The 20,781-nt window shown below is 30.8% G+C and overlaps 1 protein-coding gene across 1 annotated transcript; it reads left to right on the forward strand.

Annotated features, from left to right (window-relative positions):
- Nucleotides 1-12,782: 12,782 nt before the first annotated feature.
- LOC145634639 (NAC domain-containing protein 104-like) lies at nucleotides 12,783-15,237 on the forward strand. Its single transcript, XM_081686044.1, has 3 exons — nucleotides 12,783-13,071; nucleotides 14,306-14,583; nucleotides 14,875-15,237. Exons 1-3 carry the CDS (start codon nucleotides 12,903-12,905, stop codon nucleotides 15,013-15,015), a joined length of 588 nt encoding a protein of 195 aa, XP_081542170.1. The 5' UTR covers nucleotides 12,783-12,902; the 3' UTR covers nucleotides 15,016-15,237.
- Nucleotides 15,238-20,781: the final 5,544 nt, after the last annotated feature.

Consider the following 20,781-nt stretch of genomic DNA (forward strand, 5'->3'; position numbering starts at 1 on the left):
AAATCCATCTGATTGACTGAACTGAATTAAACTGAACTGAACTTATTGGAGCTGAACTGAATTGAATATTTTATGAGAGAAGGAAATTAAGAAATAAACTGAACTGAAAATAATCTGAAAAGAACAGGCCCTTAGTTTAAAGAGCACGATAATCACACTTCAAATACTAATGCTTCTATTAAAAATTTTGTGATATTATCTCTTAAATAAATATGACATTAATAACTAACAAGTAAGGATTTTCACCCAAGTAAGGATTTTCCCTATGAAAGTACACGTAGTTGGTATTGAAACCAAATCTCAAGGCTAGAAGGTTTAATCTCATTGAGCGAGTTTAACCCGGTAAAGCGAGGCTTCTAATTGGTTTGATTGCAAATTTGACCTTCCACATACATGCATTACATTTGTTCTAAGTAAAAGAAATAACATTATTAGTCATTTCATGTTAAGATGTATAAAAAAACTTAGAATCCAGCCTAGAAGAACTTTGATTGGAGAATTTTAGAAGTTAAAAGCCAAATGAACTGATTAGAAATAAACAAACAACATGGACGCTTCCTTTAGGAGTTATGTAGTAACGGCGACATGAACGCTTAATTGTTGTATTGCTTCATGATTTTGGCAATTTCCTTGTACGAAATATGAAATATTCAATTAATATAAGGTAATAAGAAGATTGAGATCTAAATAAACTTAAGTACGCTTTATAATTCGATCTTATCAATTGTTTGTTCAATGGAAAGTTATGAGAAAGATTGTTAAAGAAGTGTGGTAGTCGTGATTTGATGTACTTGTTTATATATAGAGCTAGGTTTGAGAATTTTAGAATATTGTTTGAGAGACACTATCATATTGATTAACAATGAAGGGATTTCTCCATTGGTTAAGTAGCATTAAACTAAAATAATTTTTTTTTTTTTTTTTGTTTTTTTTTTTGTGAAAATTCACTAGATCTGGCATAAAGTAGAGTCGTGTTATGTCATGTCGTGTTTGTGTTTGATCTCGTGTCCATTTCTTGTTGCTCACAAAATTTATCAGAAAAGTATGTAAAAATGTAGGATAATTAAATAATTTCACTAATTTATCAAAGTGGCTCATGTTCAAATTGATTTCGTGTTGCATCTTATCAATTTTGTAATTTCTCTCGATAATTTCTTGTTTGTGTCATGCTGGTTTCAGACTTTCAATCGTATAATTATGTGCTGTCGGCGATTGATTGTAAAGTTTATTTTTAACACGTATGAGCCCTGCAATCCTCTCACATAATTAGTTCTTCTAATTCAAGAATTTCTCCACTCTAGAGTGATCACTCTCAAGTCACAAATCAATACTAACCATAAAATAACGCTTCATGAATTTTGTGTTTATCTCCCCCCTAATTAATTAGATTTCTATCAACTTTCTATGCCCCTCATTAAAACATTCCTCTTCTTTTGTTTTTTTCTTCATCATACCGTGACCTTAATTATAAACTATGATTGTCTAATTTGCACATATTTCTTGTCGTCACCAATAACATTATGCGAGTCATTGCGGCAATAAGGATTCGCCGCCACTCAAGATTTCCCAAGCATTAGCAAACTAGCATGTTCAATTTTCGCTTCTTCATGATTAAGTTACCACATGATTGGTTCTCAATTTATATTTAACACAATTTTAATGTGTCTTCCAACCATCACCCTCTTGCCTTTCTTTGAACACAATATTACTTGGAATTCAAGATAAATCATGTGCAAGTGTGCATCCGGACACGTTTATGTTTTCTTGATATAATCAGTTAACATTAAAAGTGACTTATTATATTACTGAGAAGTAAATTGTTACACAGTTCACAAGAATAATATAAAATTCAGTTTTTTTAACACCAATGTTTTATATTATGTTAGGATGAGTTGTTACCTTGTATATAGAGAGCAGTTGCATCTTATACCAATGTTTTTGGAATCTGTCATAGTCTAACACATATAAATCACTTTCAAGACCTTAAAATGTTGTACGAGTACATGCAGCAACACAATCCCTCTCTAACAAAATAATACGAGTACATCTTATGAAAATAAATTACACACCTATCCTTGATATTTGACTATTCTAATAGTGACGAGTTAAAATATTTCGAAAAAAACACACCCTCAAACCCACACAATTATTATATGAGAACTTTCCATACCATATGACCTAAAGACCGTCAAAATTGGGGATTTTGGCATTGACAAATTGGATGAGTTTGAACTTTCATTTTCACAAAGATGGTGATACATGTTATTAACTTTGGATAAGATCTAAATGGGTTAACTTTAAACTATTGGGTAGATAGATTTGGCAAACCATTTTCTTGTGTTCATGTGGCTGCGATGATGTAGGGTCAACACCAATTACATGGATTTTTTGTGGTGAAAAATTTCATGGATGTTATCATAAGTATAAAAGCGGCGCTTCTTCTAAAAGGTTAGTTCTAAGTTTACTCAAAAACACATGCCTTGTAAAGGCGCATTTATCACAATGTTGTCGTCATTTTTAACTATTGTTAGCCGGCACTTGTTCATAAAAATCTCATTGCTTAGGGAATTAATCATTAATTAGGAATTTTGGATTAACATCAACTTGTTTGATGCGTATAATTAACACTTCTTGATGTTTGGCGCTTTCTCATCTCTATAGTAAGGAATAATGTCACTTAGGATGTGACTTGTGACTATGTGGTTTATATAGATCAAGTTTTTAATTGGAACTCTTTGGTATCATTTGAAATGGACTAGCATTAGACCATTTGGAGTCTCTTTAAGTCACTTGACGTTTCTAATTATGAGTGGTGCCAAAAGGTTATGTGTGAGACCTGTCTCACGTGAGACCGGGCTCAATAACAAAAGTCCAACAAAAAGGCGCGGGCTAACTAAACCCGATCGTGAGGCCCGCAACACCAAATACATGACACTATGACAGTAATATTCTAATACCTGACAATAATATTCTTATACATGACACTAATATTTTAATATATGACAATAATATTCTAATACATGACAGTAATATTCTAATACCTGACAATAATATTCTTATACATGACACTAATATTTTTATATCTGACAATAATATTCTAATACATGACACTAATATTCTTATACCTAACAATAATATTCTAATTCCTAACTAAAATGGTCTTATTCCTGATAAAAATTATCTTATTCCTTACTAAAATTATCTTATTCCTGACTAAAACTATCTTATTTCTGATAAAAATAATCTTATTCCTGACTAAAATTTTCTAATCCTGACAATCTAATACCCGACAATACTAATCTAATGCTTGACAATATTAATCTAATACCTGACACTAAACATTTAATGAAACTAGCAATATATTGAAATTGATAATCTACTATTGAAAAAATCATCACCTCAAAGTCGCTTCAATAATGGAGGAAACCAATTTGACATTTTTTTTATTCTCCATTAATCTAAAATCAAAAAATTATATTGCCCAAACAGAATGAATTCATGAGAAGTGAGTGGAAGGGAGGAAATCAGATTCCTTCCTCCATTAAGGTTTCGAAAGAGGCTTGTTCATTGTCCCTACTTTGATAGAATACTCTTCGTTTCGCTGCTATCGGATGAACTCATCTATTCTAGGGTTTTGGATTGAGGTTCAGGAGGAGAGAGAGTAGATTTACGGGGGAGTTGGAGGAGCTTCATCATTGTCAAGTTGAGAGGAGGTGGAGAGTGGTGGAGGATCTGGCCGCCATTGATGAGGAGGTGGAGAGTGGTGGAGGATCTGGCCGCCATCGTTGTCAAGTTGAAAGGGGAAGAAGGAGAATGAAGATGGTGGACTCACGTGAGTCCATCTCACCCAAAACTTTACCATCTCGAAATAGGTGGTCAGGCCATTTGTTGATACGCATTTGGTAGCTATTTATAATGGTCATCACGGTCAAAATTCAGGCTCAATAGTCAATAAAGTGATAAACTACTCGTAATTTAATTTTTACCACTAGACCAAACTAATTAACTTATTTGATAGACACTATAATTAGGGCATGTTCACATTTACTGAACTGAGCTGAACTGAGCTGAACTGAACTGAACTGAACTGAACTGATTGGAGCTGAACTGAACTGAACTGGACTGATTGGAACTGAACTGAACTGAATTGAGCTGAAATGAATATTTTATGAGAGAGGGAAATTAAGAGCTGAACTGAACTGAACTGATTGGAGCTGAACTGAACTGAACAGAACTGATTGGAGCTGAATTGAACTGAACTGAACTGAAATTAAGTAAATGTGAACAGACCCTTATTACTCTTTGTTTTATTGCATCCAACCCCTCAAACACCTATTCTTTTCTCTCCTTATATGGGTTGGTATTGTAAACCACGATTTCAAGAACATTGTAGAAGCAATACATAGAAGAGACAATATATATGCACATGACAAATAATAACAAAGATATTATAGGGGTTAGGCCCTACAATTGACCTAAATTTAGGTACCTTGCATTATTTTCATAAATTGACAAAGATAGTTACAATTGTACACACTCAATTACTCGTGGGTTGATTAACCTCTCAATCTCTTCTAGCTAATAATCGTATATGTTTAGACTTCAAACTCACTTTATCTTAATTAGTCCACAATGTGACGTTAATTTTATCCATGAAAATATTAACAAATTTAAATGGCAAAAGCTGATCATAATATTTGTTCTCAATCTGATCTCCATTAATTTTTTTGAGTTTTGTGGTACCATTGTCACACACACTCTATCTATATTGGCTTTATAGGACAAAACACTCAATCTAACTATACATTTAACCCTTGTCAAAAAAATACATTCTATAAACACTTTATAGTCGTCTCATTAACATCAATTTGAAACTCTTACATAATAATTTTTATTTTTATTTTTATTTTTTTAACTTTAAGTATTCTTGTGCAAATTAGCTTTGACATAGTAGTGGACTTATTCTATAATTTCAAATTGGCCATATGACTTAACTTTTTTTTTTTTTTTTTTTTTTTTTGCCCTCATTGCTATACACTTTATTTTGTCCTAAGTAATTATTAGAAATTTAACCATTACATCTTCTAAAAACAAAACCTTGGGGCTCTGATACCATTCTTGAAAGAATAATTAATATCCAACTTTAATCAACTAGATCAAGTGATAGAGTGGTTAGAAGTGACTAACATATCATTTAAATCATATTTGAGTCATTTTGTCTTGCATTTGGTTGTATTTGGTCAATAAGTCATTGGTTTGTGACTTTGTGTAAACTTTGAGCCAAGTTAGATTTTTCTAATTCAACAAAGAGGTAATTTCCCGAATTTTGAAGTAGTTTTAATACTTATAAAATGATAATGCTTAAACATTAGGAATACAAATATACACTATTTGATGATAAAATACACCTTAAAGTCAAATATTTAGACGTAGAAAGCAATTTCCTTGATTAGTATATTTTTTACATGTCAGCGTAACTTTAAATTACAATATAATAAATAATAAACCTATATATATATTTTCATTTTTAATAAAGTTTAAAGCATAACAATCTAAAAGGCATGTTAATCTAGTAGAAAAATTAGTGATCTACTAATAAGTAATAACAAATGCAATTGTTTGTGTATGAAGATGTCAGGTGGGGGACAAATCAATTGAACATGAAAAAAAAATGAATACCTTTTCGTGAACTCCATAAATAAATGATCTAAACAGTGGCCATCCTTTTCACTACCATATAGTTTGTTGGGTTTATTTTTGTAATTTTGTGGTATAACATATAGTGTGATATCAAAGAAACTGCATGCTTATTACACCAAGTGGGGTGAAAAATAAAGAATAGAAGTATATAATAAGTAGCTTAATATAAACAACAATATTATGAAATTTCTTTTTGATTGCTATTCACGTACCCTATTATATTATAGCTAGGATGCTTGTATCTTATTTTTATTTTTTTTTTTTTAAAAAAAAGAAAATAGTAGTGATTACAATTGAATAATTCTTGGTGAGATCTAAAGAATAATAATCCATCCCTAAAGATTAAAGGTAGAGTAACACTGAACAAGCGAACTCTTTGGTAATAATTAGGGGAGCAATGCCCTTTTGTAGGGTAGGCATAAGCCTAACTCTTAATTTGATGATCGATTGATCTCTACTACTTACATATGGACCGTGACCAAACCCATTTCCTTGTTGGCCACGTGGATGACAGCCACTTTTGATGATATAAGCATGAAGTAGGATGATGACTTCCCTTTTCTTCTATCTTACACCGTTCTTCTCCAGGTAAAAGTCTTGTTTTTTATGATCAAATTTAGAGTAGGTATGCACGATAGAGAAGAGGTAAAATGAAATTGCATAAATAAATGTGATGGTATTAATTGATTTAGAGGATGTTGAAATTCATTGTACCCTATTTGTGAGTATCCCATATTAAATAAAACGGAGAGATATATGCGATTTTGTTAGGATTAGTTTTAGTACGTATGTAACCTTCTTTGATCTTGTTTGTGGACTTAATTCTTCTTTTTAGGTTGCCCAAGTCCATTTCATGTTATCTCTAACTTTAACTTGGTATCAAAGCTTTACTTGTGAGTATTCTGCACAGGAGAAAAATGAGAAAATGTTTCCGCTTTTTAAGTTAAAAGAATTACTTCTACTTAATCTACTATCACCAATTTATTTTAGTATGGGACTTCATTTGGCCTTGATTGTAGACCCAACTCTCCTTCTCCTTGAAAAAATAACATAATGGAGTAAGAGGAATTTGTTTAAAAGTGACATAATATGCCGCACCATCAACGCCACCATACAAGATCCTTGTCAATGATGCATGGTAGGCATGGGATTTTTTAGTGTGGTAGTCGTGATTTGTGACTAACCCTAACAAAATCGCATATTTGATTTCCTGCAAAACCAAGCTAATATGCGTCAATAGCAAAATAGCAACAATTAAAATGCAAAGCTAGGACAGTAATTGGGGCCACAAATCAACACATGTTCTTCTAGCTAGTATATATTATGGTCTCTCTTAATTACCTTCTATGAAATAAAGGTCACTCAATTAAGAGAACCTATACAAACTGTTATTTTTCCTTTAAATTTCATTTCCGTCGAACTTTCCAATTTTATTTTAACAATTTTGACTTTTATCACCTCTAAAAAAAACTGATTTATTGACTTTTACCACCTACATAAAAAGAAGTTTTATTTTACCACCAACAAAATTTCCAAAAATTGGATTTCACCACCAAATAACAAGTCCGTCCATGAATCCATTAATAGGGTCCACCTTTATGACGTTTCCTCTTCATTTCCCCCGATCTTCCATATCAACCAGCCGGCAACGGAATCGATTCACTCTCGATTAGTCGGAATTTCGAGTGAAGCTAGGGACGGTCGGAATTGAATTGGTGTTGGCTAAAGAGGGGGTAGGAATTAGGTGGTCGTTAGGGTTTTAGGAGTGCGAAATTTGGTGGTGGCTAGGGTTTTAGGTTTGGTCGGAATTCAATAGGTTGGGGCTTTATGGGTGGTGCGTTGTGCGGTGCGGGGACTTTGGTTGGTGTGTTGTGCGGCGCGGGGGATGTGGTTGGTGCGGTGGCTGTGTGGCTAGTTGGTGGTGGGGCTTGTAGTCGGTCCGACGATGGGGTTGGTAATCGGTCCGGCGGTGGGCGGTGGGCTGGTAGCCGGTTGGTAGCTGGGTTTAAATTTTTTTTATTTTTTTAAAAATTTACCCAATAATATGGTGACACGTGGACATGGTAGCTCCTATTGACGAACGGAATCCGTTACTTGGCGGTGATTGGTGATAAAAACCATCTTTCATTTTTTTATGTGGTGATAAAATAAAACTTTTTTTTTTATATATGTGGTAAAAGCAAATAAGTTGTTTTTGGAGGTGATAAAAGTCAAAATTTCCTTAATTATATCACAATTCTTTAACTTAACGAATTGACTTAGATCAAGCGATTTTGATCTAGCAATCCTCCTAACAATTGTAAGTGTTTGTATTAGGTGCATGGTACAATTAAGATATTTTTCTCGGTGTTAAAAAAAATATATGTATTCTTATAATCGTGTAGTGCGTGTTCTTGATGATGAGCATTTAAAAATTAAAAAAAAAAAACACTGATTATATTTTATAACTAGTTTTTGGGTCCGGACGATGCCTCGAATTATTACATGAAACTCACTGTTCATTAATATACATTGTAATTTATGATTTAATTTTCTTTGTATGAATACGTGTTTTTTTAAAAAATAATTAAACCGGTTTATATATATATATAATTGAGATCATTTGAGAACCAAGGTGAATAATAGGAACTAATCTTAGCCATTGATCGCACTCCATCTAATGGCTCACATTGCACCCGCTCTCCCATTAATGACATTCTCGTAATTTCGCTGTTTTCAAACTTTTTTCCAAGTTTTTTTAAACTTTTAATGCAATTTCATTTACTTTAAGCCTGATTTCATTTACTTTTACTAAAATTTTCATTTACTTTTGAGAAATAAAACTGGAAGCTACTTTATAAAGTTAAAATATTACAAAAATGTCATTAATGACACGAAATATATATATATATATATATATATATATATATATATATATATATATATATATATATATATATATATATATATATATATATATATATATATATATATATATATATATATATATATATATATATATATATATATATAGGGGAGGGATCCGGTGAGAATAGTTCTAAATGTGAGAATTCATACTTATATGAGAACTGATTTAAAATTTAGAACATGCGAGTTAAATTTAGAACATATGAGTAATAATTTAGAACATTTGTGTGAGTAATATATTTAGAAAATCTGATTTAAGTATGAGAACAAGTAATTAAAAATATATGTGAGAATTCATACTTATATGAGCATTGATTTAAAATTTAGAACATGTGAGTAAAAATTTTGAACATAATTTAGAACATGCAAGTTAAATTTAGAACATATGACTCAAATTAAAATTTTGAACATGTGAGTAATAATTTAGAACATTTGTGTGAGTAATATGTTTAGAACATCTGATTTAAGAATTAGAACAAGTGATTAAAAATTTAAAAAAAAAAATTTTTGTGAAATTTTAAATATATGAGTAAAATTTAGAACATTTGATTTAAGATTATGAACATGTGAATAAAAATTTAGAACAAACTGATATAGAATATAGAAAGTGTGAGTAAAGAATTTAGAACATACTAGTAAAAAAATAGAACATACGCTTTAAAATCTGAAACATATAATTAAAAATCTTAGAAGACACATTTTAAAATTTAGAACATATAAGTTAAAATTTTGGAACAAGTTATTTTAAATTTATGACATCAAACTTAAGTAATTTATGGTTTATAACATGCGAGTACTAATTAAGTTAGAACATTTGATTTAATTTAGAACACCTAAAGAAAAGTTTAGAACATCAAATTTCAAATTTAGAACATACGAGTAAAAATTTAGAACATAAAGAGTGTTCCCACATAAGAAAAATTCTCACAAGAACCTTCCCCTATAAGGGGAGGGATCCGGTGAGAATAGGTTCATATGTGAGAATTCATACTTATATGAGAATTGATTTTAAATTTAGAACATGTGAGTAAAAGTTTAGAACATACGAATAAAAATTTAGAACATGTGTCTGAAATTAAAATTTAGAACATCTGAGTAATAATTTAGAACATCTATGTGAGTAATATGTTTAGAACATTTGATTTAAGAATTAGAACAAGTGATTAAAAATTTATAAAATATGCTTTATGAAATTTTAAACATATGAGTAAAATTTAGAACATCTGATTTAAGATTATGAATATGTGAATAAAAATTTAGAACAAACTGATATAGAATATAGAAAGTGTGAGTAAAAAATTTAGAACATATGAGTAAAAAAATAGAACATACGCTTTAAAATCTGGAACATATAATTAAAAATCTTAGAACACACATTTTAAAATTTAGAACATATAAGTTAAAATTTTGGAACAAGTTATTTAAAATTTTTTATATTAAACTTAACTAATTTATGGTTTAGAACATGTGATTACTAAATTAGAACATTTGATTTAATTTAGAACACCTAAGGAAAAGTTTAGAACATTAGATTTAAAATTTAGAACATACGAGTAAAAATTTAGAACATAAAGAGTGGTCTCACATAAGAAAAATTCTCACGAGAGCCTCCCCCTATATATATATATATATATATATATAGGGGAGGGATCCGATCCGGTGAGAATAGGTCCATATGTGAGAATTCATACTTATATGAGAACTGATTTAAAATTTAGAACATGTGGGTAAAAATTTAGAACATACGAGTTAAAATTTAGAACATGTGACTCAAATTAAAATTTTGAACATATGAGTAATAATTTAGAACATTTGTGTGAGTAATATGTTTAGAACATCTGATTTAAGAATTATAACAAGTGATTAAAAATTTATAAAATTTGCTTTATGAAATTTTAAACATATGAGTAACATTTAGAACACTTGATTTAAGATTATGAACATGTGAATAAAAATTTAGAACAAACTGATATTGAATATAGAAAGTGTGAGTAAAGAATTTAGAACATACGAGTAAAAAAAAAATAGAACATACGCTTTAAAATCTGGAACATATAATTAAAAAATCTTAGAAAATCTGGAACATATAATTAAAAATCTTAGAACACACGTTTTAAAATTTAGAACATAAAAGTTAAAAGTTTGGAACAAGTTATTTAAAATTTATGACATCAAGCTTAACTAATTTATAGTTTAGAACATGTGAGTAATAAATTAGAACATTTGATTTAATTTAGAAGACCTAAAAAAAAGTTTAAAACATCATATTTAAAATTTAGAACATACGAGTAAAAATTTAGAACATAAAGAGTGTTCTCACATAAGAAAAATTCTCACGAGAGCCTTCCCCTATATATATATATATATATATATATATATATATATATATATATATATATATATATATATATAACATGTTTGATAATTAGATTATATGGCTAAATACTCAATTTTGTTGTAAGTGGTTTAGGGGTTCAAATCCTATTATCTTCAAATTTTTTATATTATCTTCAAGTGTTTGTGAAGTGACATGGCGTCATGAATTATTAGTGAAGGGATGTTGTGTAATTTGCAAAAATCTACTTGGCGAATGGTCGTTTTTATAAACGCCTTTTAATATATTAGTATATATATGCAATCAAATTTGTTGGATGGAGAAAATCCTTAGCTCTATCGTCTATTAATATTAGCTCACATTAATATAAATTTCTTCTAAAAATAGAATAATTTAAGATCTGATTAGGGTAGGATTTTGAGTCATGTCAATTTTGGACAGTCAATTGGTTGTAACTTTGCAATTTAGTTCTAACTTATAACATCAGCAAAAAGCAAAGCAAAGCAAAGCTGACCAATATTAATTTTTTTTTCTGTTACTTTATAATTGAACATGAAATCTGACGAATCCTTAATTCAGACAAGAAAAATCTGCCAAACTGATAAAACTATGTTGATTACTAGAAAATAATTACTTAACAAATACGTTAGTTACTTAGTTGTACTAATGTAAAGTACAATAAGATGTCAATCTCAGAAATTCCAAAATAAATCCCAATCTCACCTTTACAGGTAAACATAGGAAGTCTACTGTCTAATGCCTACTCTAACTCTCTAAGACTAAAAAAAAAAGGCTTTTTCTTTTTTTCTCAATATTTGTGAATATTACTATTTAATAAAATGGATTTGGTCCACAATATCGTTCACCCATTCGATAATAACTTTCATAAGTTATTCTTTAACATGCCATTAAGCAATCACGTTTGAGCTATCCTCTAATTATATGTTTAAGTAACCAATATTTTAAAGTGTAACTCAAGGTATTTAAATACCAACTTTAAAAACAACAAGGCAACTTCTTCAAAGATAAGTCCAACTTTTTGACTAGATTGATATAAAATTTATACTATTTACATTTCATAATCTTCAAATATATTCTCTATTTAAACATTAGTCACAAACACTGCTTTAACCAACATTTATAATTAACATTAAAAAGAATATATTAAGAGTATTATTAAACTCACACATTTTAAGATACAAACTTTCACATCAACAAACATGAAAAAGTGAAGAGTATTATAATACGGAGGTAATATATCAATATATAAAGCGGTGTTAAAAACTAACTCGACCGACCTAATATAAAATGATCCGAACATAACTTGATTCAAATTTCAACTTGTATAGACATAATAATTTAGCATAATTCAAATGTAAAATAGACCAGTCTCAAATTAATCTCACTTAATCCAACCTAAATATCCGAATTGACACCTCTAAGTATATAGTTGGATTTTGATTAATTAATTAGCACCCTAGCTTGGATTGGTGTGGCCTGGCCTCCAAATTTAAAAAACACGTACCGTTAATTGAAAGTATAGTCCAACGTTTAATTGGTTACCCGCCGCCTTGGCAGCACTCAAAAAATAAAAATAAAAATAAAAATAAATAAATAAAAAAAACCTTGCAGAAAAAGCCAAGTTATGCCTACCTCTTTTGCCTAATCTAAACATTATATTTTCATTAACATTTAACATTTAACATTCCTCAACCTCTCGTGATCACACCATCTTATTGCTGCTTCTGTTTCACGTCACTCTTCTTTCTCTCCCTTTAAATATCATCCACAACTACCTAGTGGACTCAAAACACCCTTCAATATAAATACATACCTCCTTTATTTTCCTTAATTACCATTTCTTTCTACACTTAAACGTACACTACTCATTAATTTTATACTATCTTCTTCTTCTTCTTCTTTGCTTTCGTCGATTTCTAATTAGTGTTGTTTTGTTGTTATGGCGGATGATAATCATGGCGATAGCTTGCCTCCGGGTTTTCGATTTTGTCCTACGGATGAGGAGCTTGTTGTTCATTTTCTTCGTCGTAGAGATGCCCTCTTACCTTACCATCCTGATGTTATTCCTGATCTTGATGTTTATCCTTACAATCCTTGGGAGTTGGAAGGTAACATATCTATTTTTTTATGAAAATATAAACATACAAGGACTTTCATAAAGCTAATTAAGCTAAGTATTATACAATAACATATATTTATTTTCATTGGTTAGTTATTTACTAGTGGATTTAATATTATGGTAGTACCACAAGATCTGATCTATCATACAAGAAATGTAAATCCTTTTTTTCTTTTTGAGCAAAATATACACGAGTGTAGTAGTTAGAGTAAAAGTACACAAGTAGTCTACTAGGCACTTCGAAACATAACTCTTTTGTGTTATTCATGTCATTCCTATCTTTTAGACACCATTAGCTAGCAAGTAGCAACAATATTATTGTATCCTTCTCAACATATATGATTATATGGTCCAATTTTCTATTATAAATCCAACTTAACTTATTTTTAGGAGCTACTACGTATACAAATAAAGATATGTCATTTGAATGATATACATTAAAGAATGGGATAATTAAAAAGTTTTAATTATGTAATATTTTCCCTCCGATAATACAAGTAATTTTTTGTTTCATGTATGTTATAGTATATTTTTATTTGGCATTGATCGAATACATACCATAGTATGTAGTACGTTACATGTCGCGGATATAGAATAATGAGACGTACATGCTGGTTTTCTAAGACTATAAACTAAGTAACATACGCAGCATGCAAACTGTAATACCGTACAACTTGCTTGTTTTTGTGCATTTCTTAAATTTGAAACTAAAGAGAGTAATCATATTATTCTGTACCAGATTGATCATTTTTTGCACCAACAAAAACCACCACTTTATTATTTTCATCATCAATTAGAAGCAACTTAAAAAGTTGGAAGGTCCCATTTTCCATATACAATAACAAGATGTGGGATCATATGTTTTTTCATTCCGATTCATATATTAGCTAACGATGATGTAACTCGTCACTTTTTTTAGGTCATTACATACTCCCATGCATGCATCCTAATTAATTTCATTACTCTGTTCATTGAATCTATATATATTTATTATATCGCGGACACTTAATAGTTTCTCCTCTTCTAAGTGATAGATTACTCAAGTAGTTACTACGAATGAATCAAATAAAAAGAAACATCGGAACTAATCATATACATGTTGTGACTATGTCATCGTGTTATATGACGTGTATTTACACATAACATATCATAATATTTACATATTCAATAATTAACCCTTATAAATTATGAAATTAGAATAATATGATTGAATTATTTTACAGGAAAAGCATTTTCGGAAGGAAGTAAATGGTACTATTATAGTAGAAAGATGCAAAATAGGGTGACTGAAAGTGGATATTGGAAACCAATGGGAATGGATGAGCCAATAATGTCGTCAAGTAGTAGTAGAAAAATAGTTGGTATGAAGAAATATTACGTGTTCCATATTGGCGAGCCGCCTGCCGATGTTTGGACCAGTTGGATAATGCATGAGTATAGACTTCCTGACTCTGGGTCCACCAGTAAATCTGGCTCAAGAAAGAGAGGCCAACCTAAGCTAGTAAGTCGCCTTTTACATTATATAGACTCACGATGCAATCGATAGTCATTTTTCAAACGACAACCGTAAAATGATCCTGATATTCAGAGTTAGCTTGAAATAGTCATGTTATTTCTATAATCTCTTCTTATACAATTATAAATGTGACAATCAATATATGTTGTATATGCATTAAGTTTAGAGTAACTTTCACTACTTATAGTTTTTCACAATCAATGCATAAAAGGTTGAACATATATGCATTGATGGAGTAGTCGTATTTATCCTAATCTGTTAATTGAATGATTGCAGGATTATAGTAAATGTGTCATTTGTAAGGTGTATGAGCGAAGGAATGATGATGATGATGGTGATAATGATACTGAGCTTTCGTGTTTGGACGAAGTATTCTTATCTATGGATGACCTCGATGAAATTAGTTTGCCAAATTAAGTGTAATTAATTAAAACTTTGTATTTCTAGGTCACTCATCACTAGATATGATGATGAAAAATCTAAGTTTAATAGTCATAGTTGACAAAAATGTAGAAGCAAATGTGATGACAACCACCAACATATGTAGTTGTTCATCTAATGATCATATAGCATATGGGAAGTCTTCAAGAAAATCCAACATTTTCCTCTTTTGTGGAATTTGAAGTTACAATTTTTATATCCTTTTTGTAACTTCATGGATCTTCATCATTATCTTTTAAAAGGTTTTTAAATTTCAACTTAGCTAAGGAAAAAAAATACTCCCTAATAAAAGAAGAAAGAGTGCAAATCAAGTGACATGTGACCTCTAATAAAACGACATGTGGCATATGCTTATTCTTCCAAAATCAAATTATAAACGGCTATTAGTTGTAATTCCGAAATTTTATGTGCATGTCGGACATGTTGACTCTATTTTGCACCATTTAATCCAAAAGCGGCTTAAATATATTCCCTATCAATGACTATGAAACCTCATAATTATTTGTAGAATGCCTAAAGTAAAGTGTGGCTAATTATACATAAATGAGGCATATACTCATGCATGCTTACATGTATATAGTAGTATATACATACTATATGTATATTTTTGGATACTCCGTACTTAATTAATCATTCGGTACTTCTAACCCGTAGTTTACAAGACCACAAGATTAAGACCTCAATCTGTACAACTTATTTTGTCTTCTATCAATACTACTTCCTCCGTTTTATTTTAAATGTAACACACCTTTTGATATGCTTTTATAGGAGTTGATTAGAGTGGTGAAACGAGCTCGAGCTACTTTATTATTTTATAAAAAAATCTCAACACCGAATAATTAATTAATTTTTCCGTTTACATAACTTAGTCTCTTCCTCAAAGTGTATGTCAATAAGAATGCATGTTGCATTTAAAAGATGAGGACGTATTAGTTTAGACTAGCTTGTTCTACAATAATGAAAACAAGTTTATTTAAACATACTCACAAATACATTAGTTTCTATACAAAAAAGTTTTAAATAGTTCAAATAATAAAACTTTCGATAATACAAGCTCAAATAAGTTTGAATCACATAAATTGAAACAAATTAAAAAAAAATGGAATACACCAAACTCTAAAACTTGAATTTTTACATATGTTGAATCTATCTTAGAGCTATGTTGATCTAATTCAATATAGATACACTCTAAGTTAATTAGGGTATGTTCTAATAGACTGAAATCACCTGAACTGAACTGAACAGAATTGAGCTGAACTGAACTGAATATTTTATCAGAAAGGGAAATTAGGAGGTGAACTAAACTGAACTGAGCTAAACTGAAGTGAACTGAAAATCAACGTATGAGAACAGATAATTGGAATAACTTTCTTAACCTTAAACCTAAGTATGTCTTTGGTATATTATATTTTAAAGTATACTATATTATTAGTAAAATATAAGTAGACGTGGGTTTATCAAGTTGGGTTGATGATCGAGGGGAGACTCACGTGCAGGTAGTGAGGGAAGGAAGTTGGAAAGTGTGGAGCCCAAAGAGCACTGTAGGTAACAAAAAAAAAAAACCTTGTGCATATAGGAGTTTGTCTTTCCTTCATTGTTGTGGCGCTTTTTAGCCCTTTTCTATCAACCTTTTTAATGGGAGTTTTAGTGGTTAGTTGTCTTGTACCACAATTGTTGGATATTTAATACATGCCTGCTGAGGATAGCATGAGATCATTTGTGATGCAACTATACAACCATGTTTGTGAAGAGAATTGAGCTCATGACCAAGGTAAATAAAGACCCCATCAATTGGTTTCGTTGGTTACTTTGTGTTCTATTCAACTAAGTAAATAGTTGATTAATTTGGAAACAATTAGGTCATACTATATTATGTACTTACATATACTCGAGGGGCAAGTGTAGGGCGCCATGACAAATGTTTTAAAATCGTGTGTACAATAATTTATTGTGTGGCAAGAAGAGAATGGAAAGAAATATGGGTAACTTTTGTGACACTATGAGTAACTTTTGTTATTTATGAGTAACTTTTGATAGTTTAAGGTTAATTTTCTAAGATAAAAGTAATTGGGTAATAAGTAGAGGTGATTAAATTCAAGCTGGGCTGGGCTTTAATAAGAAAACTCATGTCTAAACCCGTTAAAAAGTGTCGGGCTTGTTGGTCTAAATGGGCTTTTCGGGCGGATCGGGTCATAGTTGATCACCTCCTAATAAGGGTACCTTTCTTTTTATATAACTAACGGTAACTTTTGTAATAATATACTACTTAGTTGCAACTTTGGGGTATTATTTGAGAAATATAAAATATTTCAAAATTGCAACTAAAAAAAAAATCGGAGGTAGTAAGTAACTTTTGGTATATAATAATCAAATGCACATTAAATTTACTGTATACCAGATGCACATTAAATTTACTGTATACTGAATGAATACAAAATTCTTTGTTTTCAATATTTCTACATTAAGCCAGTTAAACTTTCAGAAACAAAGTATATATACCACTTTTAATGTTTGATTGAACGCCATTGACTAATGTTGAAAGTAACAATTTTACAAACTTTTTATTTGACTTTGATAGTATTAAATACATAACGATTGAAGTTTGACTCGTGTGGTAATGTTCTCGAGTTTTTAATTCTTTACGGCTAAATGAGTCAAACTTCCTTTTAATCGTTTCTCCTATACATTTTACTCATGCATCCCACTAATTTAAAAAGGTGAAATGTATTACATTGAATTACAACAATTAAAGAAGACCATAATTAAATGCTAATTCCTTTCGGTTCACGCCTCTTCCCTCCTTTTCCCTTCTCATCTAATCATCATAAAACACAACCAAAATTACTATGGGGAATTCAAAAAAATTCAAAATCTAACTTTGCATATTAAATTACCAAATAATATTACATGGAGAATTTACATAAGTATATGCTAATTTTCAATTCTTCAAACACTAAACAAAACGGGAAGTTTTACTTCTTAGCCTCAACTAACATGGGTCTCAAATACACTAATAAATCTTGTTTGTACAAAAATTTGATTAGTTGATAGATATATATAGGATAGCCGCCCTTGCAATAGCATGTTCTGTGTACGGTTGGTCATATGGTATGGCCGCTTTTAAAAGAAAAAAAAAGGAATAACTCGTATAATATTGAAAAAGTTATCCCTTCCCTTATTAAAGTTATTGAATAACTTAAGTAACAAAGTAAACCCTACAACACCGACAAAGGATTAAGGGAACTAGGAATGCCGGTGGAGCAGGTCTTTATGGAATAAGTCTTGGTTTTGCGGGTGGTGGAACAGGGATGGGGATAAAAACAATACCCGTCATGGGTGATGGGGTGGGGTTGGATTTTAGGTTTTACCCGCCCCGCTTCATACCTGCCCATCCCCACCCCATACTCATCTATATATTTTAAAAAATCTAATATATATATATATAAGGGAGTTTTTTCCGAGTTTTTAGAGAGCCATGTAGGATTTTATTTTCTTAGCGCGCCACATAGGATTATAAATTTTAATTGTAGCCACTAAAATAAGAGATTATTAATTTCTCTTAAAAATAAATAATTCAAATGTCATGTAAGCAAATTTGGCGAAAGAGATTTTTAAGTTAAAATTAATTAAATATTAAATATTATCTTTTGATATTATGAATTTTATCTAAATATATAAAAAAATTTAGCACATACATAAAATATATATATATATATATATATATATATATATATATATATATATATATATATATATATATATATATATATATATATATATATACTATCTCCGTTTCTTATTATGTGCAACAAAGGAATATTTTATGTCTCAAAAATAATACCCCTTTGTTGCACATTATAAGAAATGGATGTAGTATATATTTTAAAAATTCAAACAAATCGTGCATCGCACGGACTTTATCTAGTAATTGTATAATTTATACTATTTCATATAAATAATCATGTAAAATACGTATTTGGGAGGCGGGGATTAAGCGGGTCGTTGGTGAGGATTAGGTGGGAATGGATATTCAAGTGGGGGTGGTGCGGGAATGGTTTTAGAATTGGGTCCGACGGATATGGGATGAGTTTTGGCCCCGCCGTGAGGATGAGGATGGGGATGGGGATGAAATGTTAGGTGGGGATAAGGATATGAAAGCCAAAATTTACACCGCTTCGCGCGCCCTGCCTTGTTGACATCCCTAAAGAGAACCCTTATAACCCTAACAAAGTAACCCTTATAATCCTAACAAATTAACCTCTGTAACACGTACTAACTGAATGGTCAGCCACATAGAAAGTTAGTAATCAAAGTAAGTCGTGTTATCTTCACTTTATTCAAATTTTAATAAAAATAATTCAAGTTTAATAAAAATAATTTAAATTCAACAAGCATAAGTTCGGTTCATTTCTAGTAAAAATATATTTTAATCAATAAAAATCAATAACATTAAAGAACAAAGAACAAATATAATAGGGAGTCATTAAAGAAAAAAAAGTTCAATAGAATCAAATTAATTATGGAATTTGTTATATAAAGTCGGGTGCACTGTACACCCAACTAACTTTGACCCAAGGTTAGTTTTTATTATTGTTCATTTGATGATTAAATGAAAAACAATCATCAAAATGAGAACAACATACTCTTGGGTGTACAGTACCCCGGGTGTATATAACGATCTCACAATTAATTCAGTAAAAATAGTTTGATTTTAACAAAAATAATTTCAATCAAACAAAAAACCTAAGTGAAAAAAAGTCATAGCAGCTAGACTAGACCTGGCAAACGGGTCATTCGGGTCGGGTTTGGATCGAGTCAATTTTGGTCGGGTCAAGTTCGGGTCAGCAGATGTTCAGGTTGGGTTTGGGTCAATTCGGATTTTGGATCAAATTCTAGTCATCACTTCGGGTCAAGTTCGGGTCGGGTCAAGTTCAGGTCGTGTCTATTCGGGTTGGATCAATACGGGTCGAGTCAATTTTTAGGATTAATTTTCGGGTCAATTTCGAGTCGAGTCAATTCGGGTCAAGTTTGTGTCGGGTCACCAAAATAAATTCCCTAACAAAAATAGTTGGAAAAATAAAGTAAAGTTAAAAAATATAAAAAAAAAATCGTGAGTACCTATTACTTAGGAAAGAAACCTATTACTTAGGGAAGAAAGAAGCCCTAAACTAAGTAATTCACCATTTCACCCCTATTCAGTGTAGGATTCAGGTCAATTTGGGTCGGGTCAATTTGGATCAATTAATTCGGGTTAAAATCGGGTCGGGTCACTTCGGGTTTCAGGTCATTTTGAGTCGGGTCAAGTTCGGGTTTCGGGTCAGGTCATTCAGGTTGGGTTAATTCGGGTCATTGGGTCATGTTCGGGTCAACTCCATTTCGAGTCGGGTTCAAATCGGGTCGGGTTGGTTCGGGTTCGGGTCATTTACGGGTCAATGGTTTCGGGTCATTCGGGTCGGGTCAATCGGGTCAGGTCAGGAATGCCAGGTCTAAGCTAGACTATATATCCATCTAACTTTAAACACATCAAATAAACTCCATAAATACATTAATCCAATTACATTATAGAGTTTTTAATAAAACTTATCTCGCTAGGTGGCAATCGCTCTCTATCACCTCCTCTCATCTAAATGTTGACGTTTTATGTCATTCACTGCACATATTTTAAATTTAAGGTGGGTTCGATTCACCTAATTTTCACTTATATGAACTTAACTGAACTTATCTTAATTCCTTTACTAAAAC

This window comes from Chenopodium album, chromosome 6 (genome assembly GCF_948465745.1).
Source record: "Chenopodium album chromosome 6, dcCheAlbu1.1, whole genome shotgun sequence".
Taxonomy (NCBI): Eukaryota; Viridiplantae; Streptophyta; class Magnoliopsida; order Caryophyllales; family Amaranthaceae; genus Chenopodium; species Chenopodium album.

Excerpts from the sequence above, each read along its gene's own strand:
- LOC145634639 (XM_081686044.1), top strand. The coding sequence starts at position 12,903 with ATGGCGGATGATAATCATGGCGATAGCTTGCCTCCGGGTTTTCGATTT. Across the intron at positions 13,072-14,305 it reads CAATCCTTGGGAGTTGGAAG|GAAAAGCATTTTCGGAAGGA; the intron begins GTAACATATCTA and ends ATTATTTTACAG. Across the intron at positions 14,584-14,874 it reads AGAGAGGCCAACCTAAGCTA|GATTATAGTAAATGTGTCAT; the intron begins GTAAGTCGCCTT and ends GAATGATTGCAG.